The sequence below is a fragment of the Leguminivora glycinivorella genome, chromosome 21 (assembly GCF_023078275.1).
Source record: "Leguminivora glycinivorella isolate SPB_JAAS2020 chromosome 21, LegGlyc_1.1, whole genome shotgun sequence".
Lineage (NCBI taxonomy): Eukaryota > Metazoa > Arthropoda > Insecta > Lepidoptera > Tortricidae > Leguminivora > Leguminivora glycinivorella.
In genome coordinates this window covers 10,913,515-10,929,132 of record NC_062991.1, presented here as the reverse complement: position 1 = coordinate 10,929,132, position 15,618 = coordinate 10,913,515, and the positions used below count along the sequence as shown (strand labels likewise).

The 15,618-nt window shown below is 36.4% G+C and overlaps 1 protein-coding gene across 1 annotated transcript in view; it reads left to right on the top strand.

Annotated features, from left to right (window-relative positions):
• LOC125237585 (ankyrin-2-like) overlaps window positions 1–15,618 on the top strand; it is a 128,805-nt gene that overhangs the window by 99,951 nt on the left and 13,236 nt on the right. The window contains exons 35-45 of the mRNA XM_048144718.1: window positions 53–1,326; window positions 1,409–1,621; window positions 1,762–2,022; window positions 2,359–3,151; window positions 3,292–3,519; window positions 3,605–3,728; window positions 3,818–5,052; window positions 5,139–5,275; window positions 13,422–14,463; window positions 14,540–14,656; window positions 15,033–15,128. Of these exons, the coding sequence (XP_048000675.1) occupies window positions 53–1,326; window positions 1,409–1,621; window positions 1,762–2,022; window positions 2,359–3,151; window positions 3,292–3,519; window positions 3,605–3,728; window positions 3,818–5,052; window positions 5,139–5,275; window positions 13,422–14,463; window positions 14,540–14,656; window positions 15,033–15,128 (5,520 nt within the window). The remainder of the gene's footprint in view (window positions 1–52; window positions 1,327–1,408; window positions 1,622–1,761; window positions 2,023–2,358; window positions 3,152–3,291; window positions 3,520–3,604; window positions 3,729–3,817; window positions 5,053–5,138; window positions 5,276–13,421; window positions 14,464–14,539; window positions 14,657–15,032; window positions 15,129–15,618) is intronic.

Genomic DNA, 15,618 nt, shown 5'->3' with positions numbered 1-15,618 from the left:
CTTATAATACTAATAAAAAACTTTCCTAATAATAACTCATTTTGTATTTTAGATGTTAAGCGCAGTGTAGCTGAAAGGAAGGAGCAAATAACGAGGAAACTTAGCCAAAGTAAAATCCCTGCTTCTAAGCAGAAAAAAGAAATTAGGGAAGAAATTATTGAAATAAGGACACAAATAAAACCTGATATCAAGAAATTCCACGACATTGAACAACAAGTTAAAGACAAAGATCCCAAATTAGAAAGAACACGGTCAAAAACTTCTCCAGATACGGTCGAAGAAGAACAAGAAATTGAAGTTCATAGAGAAGAAATAGTAGAAGTGGTGAAAGAAGAAACAAAGCCTGTAGAGCGACCTGTAGAGCAGTTTAGAAAATTTGACCCGTCGTCGCCTGCTAAGCCCACACCTAAGCATCTACAGAGGCATATGAGAAATGAATCAATGCGATTCCCATCAGGTGATTTCTCAAATGTCACTATTACTCCTAGAAAGTCTGTTACCGCAGAAACTTCTGAAGTGAAGTCTGTAGTAACTAAAACCGAAATTACGAAAGATACGATATCACAAAAAGAAATTGATAGTTCACGAGTCGAAGAGAAATTGGATGATGGTGAACGATCACCAGACTTAGTAGACGACAAAGACATTGCCGAGTTACCTCTGAAGGATAAAATTAGTTCGTTTGAATCAAAAATGTCCAAAGAATCTTCAATAGAGTTACCTAAAACAACAGTGAAATTAACAAAAGAAGCATTGAAAAAACACACTCTTGAGCAAGAGCAAGGTATTGAATATACCCAAGAATTCGTTAGAGAACAATCCAAGCAAATATCAAGTATGGAAATTGAAGAACAAGTGTCACATAAAGTTTCTCATATTGAAACTCACGTGAAGTCAGTAAAAGATACAATCCAGCAGTTTGATTCAAAAATCAAAGATGATAAAATAAAACCAATGCCAAAAACAATGCGAACAGATTCGACATTAGTTCAAGTCTCATCTGAAGAAGACAGTGAGTTTTTGAAGAAATCTACTGATTCTGAGACAGAAACCGAATCCCAGACTACTGTAAAAGTAGAAAAAGATGGAAGTAAGTCCAGAATCCCTAGATTTGTAGGAGATGTATTTGAACCAAAAGATAAGGGAGACAAACATAAAAAGCCAATAGACACAGATAAGCAAAATGGAACTGCATCAGTTGCAGTCAAGGAAAAGAAATTAGAAAAACAAATGACAAATGAACTGCGAACAAAAGTAAGTGAAGAAGAAATAACTGAAACACTAGAAGAGAAGGACGTATCTGTTAGCGAAAAATTAAAAGAGAAGGTAATTTTGACATTGTTATCACCCATAACCGAATGCATACATGTGTTCTGACTGTTATATTAATTATATTGTCTTATTCTAGGTATCTACTCAAATGAGCGTTACAAGTACAAAATCGGATACAACTAAACACACCAAAACTGATTCAATAGGTTCAGATCTCCAAGATCTGGCAGGGCGAAAAGTATCACAAGAATCGCCTGTACCTTCAGCTATAGATAAAGCGGACTCGTATGCAGATTTACAACAAAGTACCGAAAAGGATGTTAGTTTCATATCTCAAACTGAGTCTAAGGTAAATTGACATTAATTTATTTGCTTCACTGCAGAAAGTCAAGAAACATACGCTAATAGATTGCTTAAAACTTAAAACTGCCGTAACCGTAAGTCCTGCTTAAAGCTGGCATAGATTATCACTCGTTTTAATTACTTCAGGTCTACTCCAAAGATTCGAAACATCGAAGTGACTCTCTAGATGAAGCATCTCAGTTTTCTGATTTAGATGATCAATTAGGGGCTAGTCCTGCCCATAGACCGGTCTTGGAAAAGACCTTAGAAGAAACAATAGTTACTTCAGCTGGAGTTAGTGGTAAAGAAACCACATCCAAAGCTCAAACTCTAGAATTTTTAAAGTTTGAGAGCGAGTACAGTGCTCAAATCCACTCTTCCGCTTTGACAGCGGGAGAACAGAAAAAGGTACATAAACAGCAACATTATGTATTAACTTTGTACACATTTTCAATTATATTCTACTCTACTATAACTGTATACATTCTAAAGGTGAAGCACTCGCTATTAACAAAAAAACACTATTGTATATAATACTACACTCTTATATGAAAATAAACTTTAAGCCTATATTACATACACATTAAATTTACGTTTGTATCCAAATGATTCGTCTTTTTTATGTCAAATGTGTAGGGAATAAAATAAAAACGTTTAACTTTTATAATAGAATATATGTGAATATTGTGAATATTATGCAATGAATAAAATGAAGGTAATTATTTACTTATTTTGATTCCTTAGGTCTCACCAAAAGAGTCACCAGTTATAAGTGCGAAGGCACGTCAATTTATTGAGACTGTCCCAGAAGATGATTCGGTTCAAGAATGCTTTTTCTCGAAACGCATCTACTCCGATTCTCTAGAGGATTCGGAACACACAGATTCAAGACGCCACTCTGAAGCAGATTCTCTTAAATCGGATCAATCAGATATGAAAGCTAAAATATCATCATCTGACTTCGATGAAAGAGCAGAATTTGAAGAAACTGTTGATTCGGGCAGTGGCTTTGGTGATGAAAAATTCGAAGAAAGCGTTGCAGGTTTTACTTCGATGAGGTTTGAACCTAAGCGGACTGACTCTGATAAGTCAGAATCAGATAAGGAGGCAGAGCCCGTGTTTAAGAAAATGACACCAAAACGGCATTCTAGAACTGAGTCGGTTTCGATTAGTAAACTTAGTGATTTAGAAATTGACAAACCCAAGACTCAAGACAAACAAGAGTTCCAAGTGATTGTGACGGAAGCAGAAGAGGTCGACAAGTCATTTGAAAAAGATGAACCATCGGACAAGATTTCTTCTGAAAGTAGTAGGGAAATTGAAATATCGGATCGTAAGTCCTCTGAAGGCGTATCTGATAAAATAAGTTCAGAAGATGCCGTTACAGAAAAAAAATCTTCATCTGAAGAGTTCGCAAAAGACGACAATGCTATTTTGAACGAAAAAGATATAATAACAGCTATCAAATCTTCGACAAAGGAAATGGAAACAGTACATATGAAAACTCAAGTTTTCAAAGAAGATGTTGTAGAAAAAGGTAAATAATGTGGCTAGTGTGTTTGATGCTTAACTCCATGAGACCACGTGTTTAGACGTGTATTATATTAACTTCATTAAAATTGCCAGATATCTTTCAAATGGTTGTCACTTTATTTCCTTGTCACTTATACTTTTCAGTTGACGTTGTAAAACGACAGTCAGTGACATCGGCTGGATCTGGTTCAATAGGCGAACTACGATTAGAAGAAAAACGCCTCTCGGATGCCCATAGTTTGACTGAATCCCGAGACTACACATTCGAAGAATCAGAAGATGATATTGGTAATCAGGGTACTCATGTTGCGGAAGTATCTAAAACAATTGAACATAAATATGATGTTGATACTAAATCAAAACCTGTATCAGGTAAATTTTATAATGAATTATAAAGGTTATGATGGTTTTCAAACTTGCAAAACGTGTCTAAGGTGACTAAACGTCTATATTCCAGGGAAACCAGAACAATCAAGGCTTTTTAAACTACAACACGGCGATTCGCTTGATGATGTTGAAGGTTTTCCGGAAGATCATGTAACAGAACATGTCCACAAACTACCTCATATAGCTGAAGTTGGGTAAGAATATTTTACGTAGAAATAGAAACTACTTATATATACATTTAGTTAATATGTTAAGTTAACTAATTTGAAACATTATGTTTCAGATTTTCACATGATAGAGACATAACAAAAGATTTTCTAAGTAAAGAAAGAGAAGAACAAATAAAACGGGAGAGCACACAGGTTTCAGCAAAAACTTCAGAAATAGTAAGCTTTAGAGATAGCACGGGAGAGCCAGTAAAACCAACTGGAAGCAAAATTCCTGTTAGCATTTCAAAACAGACTGAAAAGTCGGAGACTGTAAGTTTCAAAGATGGACCAGTAGAGGAAATCAAAGTTTCTGGAAGTAAAATTCCAGTTAGTATTATGAAACAGACTGAATCATCTTACAGTGAAACAAAAATAGAGGGTACTTCAGTAGCTGTAAAGACTACTACAACTAAAATTACTGACAAAAAAGACATCCCAATAAAGAAACAAACTGCCACAAATGAAAGTAAGTTTGATGTATCAAAGATACGGACTGATACTCTTGGCCATTTTGATATTGTAGATGATTCTAAGGAAGCAAAAGATGCTAAAAAATTTGTGCCTAAGGACTTAGATTTACAAGAAACCCATGAAATTACAAAAGAACAAGTAAAACCAGTGATAGATGACATATTACAGAAGGGTACGATTGCGGCAGCTTCAAGAAGTCCAGTGAAAGACAAAGACATAAAATCTATTACCAAAGACTTAGTTGAAACTGAAAAGAGGTCTTACGACGCTAAAGCTCCCCATAAAGAAGAGCGAAGACATTCTTGTATTAGCCCTGCAATTTCTCTTGAAAGGATTGCGGAATCCGACGTAGAGTCGGAGGAAGAGACTAAAAAAGTTTCTAGCGTAGTATCAGATATCAAAACAGTTCAAGACATAGAATCGACTATTAAAAAATCTGATTCGGCTATGAAACAAATGGCTGATAACATTGAAATCATTATTAAGCAAGCTTCAGAAGACGTTGATCTGTCTTCCGAAGAGCCACTAGAAGTTGGCCAAAGTCAAGATATTGCAGGGCAAGTATCTGTGGATTCAATCATAGAAGAAGCTGTCACCACCGTAGAGGAGTATTTAGATTCATCGAAAGAAAAAGTAAAAGAAACAGAAATTGAAGTTAAAGAAACTGCAGTTGAAGAAACTAAGAAAGCTATAAAAGAAAGGCCTGCTTTAATGAAGTCATTGTCAAGGGACAGCGGTGAAGTTATGATCATGCCAAAGAAAAAACATGCTAGGACGTTTTCAGTGCAAAGCTCTCCAGATGAAGTCGAAGAACAAATTTATACAGATTCAGAATCAGGTAATCTTACACTATTTCAAAATAAGTTATAAAATACTTTCATGTTGAATACTGAATAGTTTGTCACCTGCAGTTTTTTTTTTCAGATATGGATAAAGCCAAAGTGTTAGAAATCATTGAACCTCTTTCTGATGTCGACGGGAGAGCACCTGCTTCTAGTTTCGATCCCAGGAAAATTAGGACAGATTCTCTTGATGACGCTGATGATTTCCCAGAAAAAGAGGTATGTATATTTTAGAAAATTAAGAAAATTTACGTTTATAACGATGAATCATTATAAGCCTGGGTTTACGCAGTTGTTTTTTTTTTATCTTTATTTAAAGAGCTTTGTCACTGTTGTGGCGATGTTGCTCTGTACAGATATAAACAACTCATGTTGTCGTCTACTTAATCCTAAGGCCGTGGCTTGCGTGGGCGACGGTCGCGCGATGGTCGCGCGACGGCGATGCGACGCATACGAAATCAAACCTTATCGATATGGAAGTATGAGACGCGACGGCGACGGTCGACCGTCGCCCACGCAAGACACGGCGTAATACAACAAGTTTATATAAACTTTTTAACCGACTTCAAAAAAGGAGGAGGTTCTCAATTCGACTGAATGTTTTTTTTTTTTCATCCTTAGATAGTGGTTGCCCCAAGATTTGGTTGCAACCACCAACTTCAAATAAGGTTTAATAAAAATAATAATTTAATTGAGATGTCAAACGATTTTAATCCCACATGACATGACTCTCTCGTATATGATATGAATGTTTGATTGTATATAAGGTCCTAATTTATTAGTTGCAGATATTTTAACACATGATACTTTACATTAAAATAATTAACTTTAAATATAAATTAAGAAATCTTTTCATGTAACTTTTTTGATTTCATTTTCCTAACAAAAAAATTAATTATAATTTCGTCTAAAAAAAATCATCATGTGCATTATCACATGTCACAATAACACTGTCTGTCATGTCAACAATTGTTTGTTGTAAATGTCGTAAAGGTTCGGCGGGAAAACTGCACATGTCATTGAAGTGGCCAGTTACAGTTAAGTGGTACGTAAAAGAGGTACTAGAATCTGTTCAATGAGTTTTCATTTAATAATCACATAAACAGGGTGTTTTTACGTAGCAAATTTCGTCGCCGTAGAGTGAAAAGTCACCAAATCGTTCATTGGTCATTTTGAGTTATGAGAGTTTAAAGAAAAAAATAATTAAAATAATTTTTACTGAAATTATCTTTAGATGAAATTGTGGTTTTATATCTGTTTATTAATTGGAAACTGCTATTCTTTGGGCTCAAAATGGATTTATATTATTCACACTTACGATTTAGGAGCTATAGGCGATAATTAATTTTTGCCCTTAAATATTACACCTTAATTATGACTTAGTGATTTTTTGAACGAAGTTAATGATTATTTGCACACATTTTAGTGTGTTTAGACTTAACTAAGTAGAGTTAGTTGAATTATGACTGCTGTGATAGAGTGAAAATACGTGTTAGTTAAAAACTAGGGCAAACCTTGGCTTATTGGTGGTACGTAGTTATTCGGTGATATCTGGTTATTATCTCGATTTGTGGGCACAGTGAGGAGATAAAACCTATAAAATCATTACGAATGAAATCGGAACACCCGACAGCAGTTGATGGTGGTGATTTTATAGGTTTTATCTCCTCACTGTGCTCACAAATCGAGATAATAACCAGATATCACCGAATAACTATGTATCACCAATAAGCCAAGGTTTGCCCTACTTACTATATATATATTTTTGGATTCTGCTTAATATTTTAGGAACAAATTAAATCACGTCATTTCAAATTTTGCAAACACTTTATTAAAATAAAATAAACATCAAATCAAATTAAAATGGTCTCTAATTATATTAAAATCATCATTAGAAAATCCATAAAAATTAACATGGTCTTCCTAAAATAGCTTTCTTTACGCATCACAGTCACTCTTCGTCCTCGTCATCTGTTTCTGTGACATCAGGCTCACACAATCTGTCAATAACTGTCTTATTGGTCGGCAGACTTTGGTACCATGAATGAAGCTCTCGAGGAATAACTCCCTTAGTGCATAAATTTAAGAGATCTTTTTTTTTCGCCTCAGATATAGGCAATGCCTGTGGATATGCCTTTGGAATGGGATAGTCTTTTATCTTATTGATCCAGTCCTCGGCGTCGTCATGGTTGTCTGGTTTATCAGGTACACGCCCCTTGCGCCTCTTTGTGCGTCTCAGCGGCTTTGGCGGGCCACCGTAAATCTGTTGGACATTAAATTCAGAGTAGGGGCCCTCATGGCTGTAGCGAAATTTGACTACACGAGGACGCTGCTTCTCAAATCTGAGACACTTAAAATTTAAGCCACGCCAATTTGTTGCCATCAGTGTCGTGTGTCGTATTTCTAACGAAAGCTTCATTCAACGCCCTGACATCGAGCATTTCGTCGTGAAGTAACTCTTTTACGACGTATGGTGGAGCATTCGTACCTTTATCAAAATGACAACACTGACAACCAATAATGAAAGCCGCTAGAAATTTCATGTCGTTCTCACTATGACTAGGTACCTACAGTCACAGGCAGTAGTATCTTCCGACAATAAGGCCGCAAAAATATGTGACGCGCTCTTATTTGTAGGGTTAGAAGAGCGAGTCACATATTTTTGCCGCCTTCATGTAGGAAGATACTATTGCCGGTGACTGTACGAAGTGTAGAAGGAATTGAATTTCGTAACCGTATATTACTTGAATGCACAATTAACTTAGCACGTTTCATACTTAATCTCGGTACACGCAATTGTTATGAAGCAAATTATTATGCTTTTTACATACTATAAGTACAACAACCATTACATGTTTATTCAATTATTTACTCAAATATAATAATCTGCATTCAAGTAATATATACGGTTACGAAATTCAATACAGTCACCGGCAATAGTATCTTCCTACATGAAGGCGGCAAAAATATGTGACTCGCTCTTCTAACCCTACAAATAAGAGCGCGTCACATATTTTTGCGGCCTTATTGTCGGAAGATACTACTGCCGGTGACTGTAGGTACCTAGTCATAGTGAGAACGACATGAAATTTCTAGCGGCTTTCATTATTGGTTGTCAGTGTTGTCATTTTGATAAAGGTACGAATGTAAAAGAGTTACTTCACGACGAAATGCTCGATGTCAGGGCGTTGAATGAAGCTTTCGTTAGAAATACGACACACGACACTGATGGCAAGAAATTGGCATGGCTTAAATTTAAGTGTCTCAGATTTGAGAAGCAGCGTCCTCGTGTAGTCAAATTTCGCTACAGCCATGAGGGCCCCTACTCTGAATTTAATGTCCAACAGATTTACGGTGGCCCGCGAAAGCCGCTGAGACGCACAAAGAGGTGCAAGGGGCGTGTACCTGATGAACCAGACAACCATGACGACGCCGAGGACTGGATCAATAAGATAAAAGACTATCCCATTCGAAAGGCATATCCACAGGCATTGCCTATATCTGAGGCGAAAAAAAAAGATCTCTTAAATTTATGCACTAAGGGAGTTATTCCTCGAGAGCTTCATTCATGGTACCAAAGTCTGCCGACCAATAAGACAGTTATTGACAGATTGTGTGAGCCTGATGTCACAGAAACGACGAGGACGAAGAGTGACTGTGATGCGTAAAGAAAGCTATTTTAGGAAGACCATGTTAATTTTTATGGATTTTCTAATGATGATTTTAATATAATTAGAGGCCATTTTAATTTGATTTGATGTTTATTTTATTTTAATAAAGTGTTTGCAAAATTTGAAATGACGTGATTTAATTTGTTCCTAAAATATTAAGCAGAATCCAAAAACATATATATAGTAAGTAGGGCAAACCTTGGCTTATTGGTGATACGTAGTTATTCGGTGATATCTGGTTATAATCTCGATTTGTGAGCACAGTGAGGAGATAAAACCTATAAAATCACCGCCATCAACTGCTGTCGGATGTTCCGAATTAATTCGTAATGATTTTATAGGTTTTATCTCCTCACTGTGCCCACAAATCGAGATAATAACCAGATATCACCGAATAACTACGTATCACCAATAAGCTAAGGTTTGCCCTAGTTTGCTCATGCGCAACGACTGGCCGGAGGACGCGGCGGGGGAGTCGCGTCGGTGCGGTATCGGTGCGGGGGCCCGCGGCACTGGCCGAAAAGTCACTAACTTGCGAGCGAAATTCAATCAAATCACGTCGGAGTACAGTACAGTCTTTATTGTAAAATTAATTAAATATGATTAGTTATTGTATTATACATTTTTTTGTAGGGTTAAACTCATTAAAACTGTTTAATTAATTATCGTTTTGGTTAAATGATGTACATTGCCTTAAAACTATAAATAAAAAATAACTAAACAGAGTTAGTTAATTTTCGCTTTCACACTTTTGACATACCAGGTATTCTAAAAGTAACTAAGTATATTAAGTGACTTTTTGAATGAGGTTCTTCGTGGTTAAATCGTTTAGTAATAGTTTGGGAAAAATAACTAAAATGACTTAGGTACGCTCATAAATAAGTTCAAAGAAGTATAAAAAAGTATAAAAGAATTAGGTATTTTTCGACTAAAATATTGAATCCGAGGTGGGTTTTTAGTTAGTTCTTTAACTTTGTAAAATTAGAACTATGATCTCTATTGCTACCGCAATAAGACTCAAATTTGGAGAAAAAAAATGCGATTTTGATGACATATACAAGTAAATTTTGGCCATTTTGTGATTTGGTGACTTTTCGCTCTACGGCGACGATTTGTTTTTCCGTTTTCTCCAAAAAAACATCGTAAAAGCTATAATATAATGTTTCACGGTTTAATACACTCCAGAGACCGAGTACTATCAGCTGTAAAAATATCTGCATCTAATAAATTAGGACCTTATATTGTGGTGGTATATTTGTACAAACTTTAGATGAAAGAAACAAAAGAAACATAACAGTGTCAATAATAAACAAGAAGGTTTTATTTTTGAAATCTTTTCTCGCACTGTTAGTAGAATATTGATAGTCCAAAATGTACTTACAAAACCCTATCTTCAACATTTCTCTAAAATACTCATTTATTGGACAAAAATAACACTAAATATTTTACAACCGAGTATCCGCAACGCAGGCTTCGTCATGAGGTTACAGCCATAAATTAGCAACAGGCGCCGACCTTACACACAAACAATAAAGCTATCCGCAACCATTGAACTACTATGTACTACGTACTAGAAATGACAACTCGAACATATTCTGTGCGCCGACCGGCAGCGGCGGCAGCGCGAGGCGCATGCGCGTGAAGCGAACCGTGTCATAGAGTAAGACTTGACCACCTAGACGCGACACTTTTAGTGTAGACCTTTGTTTTATACTTTGTGTGTGAAATACTAAGTAGTTTACTTTTAGCACTATTATACATTGTGTTTTATTTAATTTCTACTCAGTGAAATAAAAATAAGTAATTGTTTTTTTCATAAATTTTAATTTTCTTTGAATAAAATTAGTTTTGTAAGTTTCTGTCGCTCAGAATAAAAATCGCGCCATTCGCCTTGTTTTACCTCCCTTAAACGCCGGTTGCATTAAATACTATTTCAGTTTTGGTGTCACTATTTTTCGTCAATAATGAGAATTATAATTCAGAAATAATTCAAAATCATGCTTATTGTATTGGATTGGTAAGAAAGTAATGAGCGAATCGTAACCAATATTGTAATTTTTATTTAATTTATTATTTTAATCATTTATCAAAAATATAATGGCCTTCGTTATCTACTACTTGTCTCCATCGTTCTGGTAAAGAATGAATAGCATCGGCGAAGAAGTTCTTAGGTTTAGATTCAAAAAACTCAGCTATGTACTGTCGTAGATGGGCTTGATCATCGAACTTTTTTTCATTCAAGGCATTGCTTAGCGATCTGAATAATGCGTAATCCGTAGGTGCCAAGTCTGGAGAGTACGGTGGATGAGGTATCACTTTCCAACCTAGCTCCAATAGCTTTAGCCGAGTCACTTTTGCAATGCGTGGGCGAGCATTGTCGTGTAAGAAAAAAACTTTAGCATGCTGTGGACGATTCTGACAGATTTTTTGGTTTAAAATTTCAAGCTGATTACAGTATACTGATGCGGTAACAGTCATTCCACTTGGTAGGAGTTCCCAGTGAATAATACCATGAATATCCCACCAAACGGACAGCATAACTTTTTTCGGGTGAGGCTCTGTTTTTGGTGCCTCTATTCCTTTTTCGTTTGGAGCTAGCCACTGACGTTTGCGTGTGTGATTTATATATAAGACCCATTTTTCATCTCCAGTGATAAGATGGTCCAACCAGTTGAATGTGCGGCGAAAAGACAGAAGTTGTATGCAGATATCGGCACGGCGGTTTAGTTGATCTCTATCAAGTTCGTGCGGTATCCAAACACTGTATTTGTAGTTTTTTCCCAACTCGTGTAAATGTGTTTCTATGGTGACATGAGAGCAGCCTAACTCGGTAGCAAGAGTACGACTCGTTAGCCTCGGTTCTCCTTCAATTAAGGTTTTTAATTTGGCTACATCAATCTTCACCGGTCGACCAGACTTAGGTTGATCTGATAATGAAAAGTCGCCACTACGAAACCGCTGGAACCATCATTTCGCCGTGGCCTCAGACACAACTTCAGGAGCAACACGCTGACATATATTACGCACTGCTTCGGCGGCTGAATGGCCAGACTGAAATTCATATAGTAAGCAATGCCTTACATGCACTTTTAATTCGTCCATTTTCTTCCTTATATTAGCTCGGCGACAGCTAGTGAATGACTGACGAGAAACTGTGCGACTCGCCCTTTATATACTTTCGACCATAGAAGATTCTTAGAACTCTCTCAAAAATTTTATGTGGAATTCAATCGATCGCTCATTACTTTCTTACCAACCCAATATAATATTATCGACTAAAATTCGTATTAGAACCGTGTAATATTCAAAACTATAAATTGAAATAAATATTTTTATATTATATATTGAAAACAGAATATGATCACAATTGTTATACCTTATTACCTACATGTCATGTCTGTGCGATTCATCTATGATTCCGGTTGTCAAAATGGCGGGCATAGCATCGCGTTTAAGGAGCCCGTCCCTTCATTATAATAATTACTTAAATTAAGTTAGATCAAAATAGCTTGTCTACTAACCGATGAAATGTGACACTGTCACTTTTATTAGATTTTCTCGTATGGCTTCAACAGTATCTTATAGCACAGGAAGGCATTTTTAGGGTTCCGTAATCAACTAGGAACCCTTATAGTTTCGCCATGTCTGTCTGTCCGTCCGTCCGTCCGTCCGTCCGTCCGTCCGTCCGTCCGTCCGTCCGTCCGTCCGCGGATAATCTCAGTAACCGTTAGCACTAGAAAGCTGAAATTTGGTACCAATATGTATATGAATCACGCCGACAAAGTGCAAAAATAAAAAATGGAAAAAAATGTTTTATTAGGGTACTCCCCCTACATGTAAAGTGGGGGCTGAAATTTTTTTTCATTCCAACCCTAACGTGTGATATATTGTTGGATAGGTATTTAAAAATGAATAAGGGTTTGCTAACATCGTTTTTTGATAATATTTATATTTTCGGAAATAATCGCTCCTAAAGGAAAAAAAAGTGCGTCCCCCCTCTAACTTTTGAACCATATGTTTAAAAAATATGAAAAAAATCACAAAAGTAGAATTTTATAAAAACTTTCTAGAAAAATTATTTTGAACTTGATAGGTTCAGTAGTTTTTGAGAAAAATACGGAAAACTACGGAACCCTACACTGAGCGTGGCCCGACACGCTCTTGGCCGGTTTTTTCATTTTATTTGTGTGCAGTCAGAGACAACCTCCTCCCACCACGCGCAGAGACTGACTGAGGCAACATAAGTCCACTGGACTTATGTTCGTGGCGCAAACTTTTTGTTCGCCGTGTCCTCTCTAGTACATTATACCTCAATGTCCGCAACAGGCTTCGTCATTTACCCATATGTGGGTTATTGCAACAACACCATACGCGCAAACTAACTAGGACCCGCCCGATTCGTACCGGGCCCAAAGGGTCCCATCACACTAGCAGCATTTCCACGCTGTATAGCCAACGAAATGCCTGCATCAGATACGACCCGGAACGCGGATCGCAGCCCCTATCCCTAAGTCGGCGACCAAGTTCTTATTACAAAGGCTTTAGCCTCAGTTCCCCAGGGACCCGCCGTGTCCAAAATCTAAAATTTTCAAGTCTAAAGTCAATTCTAAAGTTCTCTAAAACTGGTTGTCAACATGTCTCTAAAACACAGGATTTATGTTCAAATATTATTTTAACGTGTTGTTTAATTGCAGATGGAAGACTTCGGAGATGAAGTAAAATATGGTGAAGATATTCCAACATTTCATGACAAAATGGACACCAAAGATGCCACGGTATCTGGTTACAGTGGCTCTCAACAAGAAGGAGACGACGGAAAGGCTTCCGAACGATTCGCAAAACGAACCCATTTTGTTGACAGCGTTATGAAGTCCGATTTAGTCTCGAAGTCAACTACTGAATCGTCAGTTACCACGGTCGTTTTGTCTTTAACAAAGTCGTCTGACGAGGAGCAGAAATCAGTACTAGAAGACGCAACTTCGGCTGATTTATCAAAAATAAGTGGAGCGGATTTGGTAAAAGATCCCTCAAAAACTTCCATGGAAACTAGGGATTATGAAGATGAAAAAGACATAGAAAAACTACTAGAAGATCATGGCACTCCCGAATTATCAAAAAAATCCATTGATTTGACAAAAGATTATTCTAAATCATCAATAGATAGTAAAGACACCTCTAGAGATTTTGCCACAAATGAGCTGTCAAAAGATTCAACTGTAGACTTAACTAAAGATTTTTCAAAAGCCTCAGTAGAAAGTGTAAAAGACACGTCTAGGTCTATCGACGAAAAAACATTTTCCGAGGATCATTCTTCATTAGATGTTTCAAAAACTCTTGCATCTGATGGTTCAGATGCAATAACTATTAGCAGAGAATTTATTGAAGAAGAAAAATCATCATCGAAAATAACAAGAGTTTCAACAAGCTCTTCGCAAGAAACTTCCATTTTAACAGAAAGCAAGTTTTTCAGCGAGCACGACTCTAAAGCATTAGAAAAGAGTGAACCAGAAAAAGATTTTTTGGGTGAAATGGAGCAGAAAATAGAAGAACTAAAATCTGAAGTAGTAAAGGAGAAAGAGGCACAGAGTGAAAAATCTAAATTAGAAACAGGGGATGAAGAAACAGATGATGTACCTGACATGAAGGAACTCAACAGGCGTTGTTCAACACTTCTAGAAGATATATCGGGCGCTCATGGTGCAACCATTAGAATCGACTCAAGCCACGTCACACACGGTAAACAATAACTTTTTATTATTTTTTTTTCTATTTACTAGAGAAAGTACACTTCATTAAGGTCCATTTTTTCCAGATTTAGTATCGAAGTTTTCAAAGACACCACCACCGTCTCCCGTTGACCTGAGTGTAAGGGATAAAGCTAAAACTGAGGATGGTACTGGCGACAAGCCTACCGGGCTACAACTTAGAGGTAAGTAAAATACACCATTTCCACACCACATCACTAGATATTCTAGCTACCATGTTTGAAATAGTAAAAATAGTATACAATAAGTAGAAAATTTACACTTATTGTAAAATTATAATAGTGTTGATAATATCGAGGAGTTTTATAGATTAAACTAACAGAGTAGCAATAAGTAATATTTTAGTAGATTGGTCACACTAAATCTCGAAACAATATTCAAGTAGATTAGTGTAACGACTAACACATTGTAGCGTAAAAACAGACTTGAACCAATTTAACACAAAATTTCCCCAAAAAATTAGCTACAGTATTGTCAAATTAGCTGGATATCCTTTTAGAAGTAGCAAGTAGCAGCTATGTAGAAGCTAATCCTATGCAGGTTCCGACTCTTCGTTCCTGGACGCCAGCCGGCAGTCTCCACGAGCGTCGTCTGCTGGTGACAGCATGATCAGCGAGACTGAAGCTCATCAAAGTGGTCAGTATGACAGAGTCAATCATAACCATGAAAGTGTAATAAATCAGCATAGACAGATTGGAAATTTTACTAGATGAGGAAAACATTTTGAAAACAATACTCAGGAACCGTAATTAATCAGAAATTTCACTTTAATCTGACAAGGATGAAGTGAACAAGACAATATCAAATATAAAATCACAAATTTATAGATATCTGTTGTTGAAACCTGTTGCTAAAATTTAGAGTAGAATAGATCTACATAGTAAGAATTTCATTAGATAAAAACATGTTGTTTCTAAGATTATTATTACAACTATTATTAGAATACCTTAGAGCGTCGGTCTTTGTTGAATTCATCACATGGTCTGGTAGAAATAAAATTAGAATGTAAAGATTAACTGTTAGATTATAGTGCGTATGGCGTACTGTAATAAACAAAACAGCTGCAAAAGCTTACTGAAAGTAGTGGCAAAGTAGAGTCATAGCGAAACTTTACTCTTAATTTTAG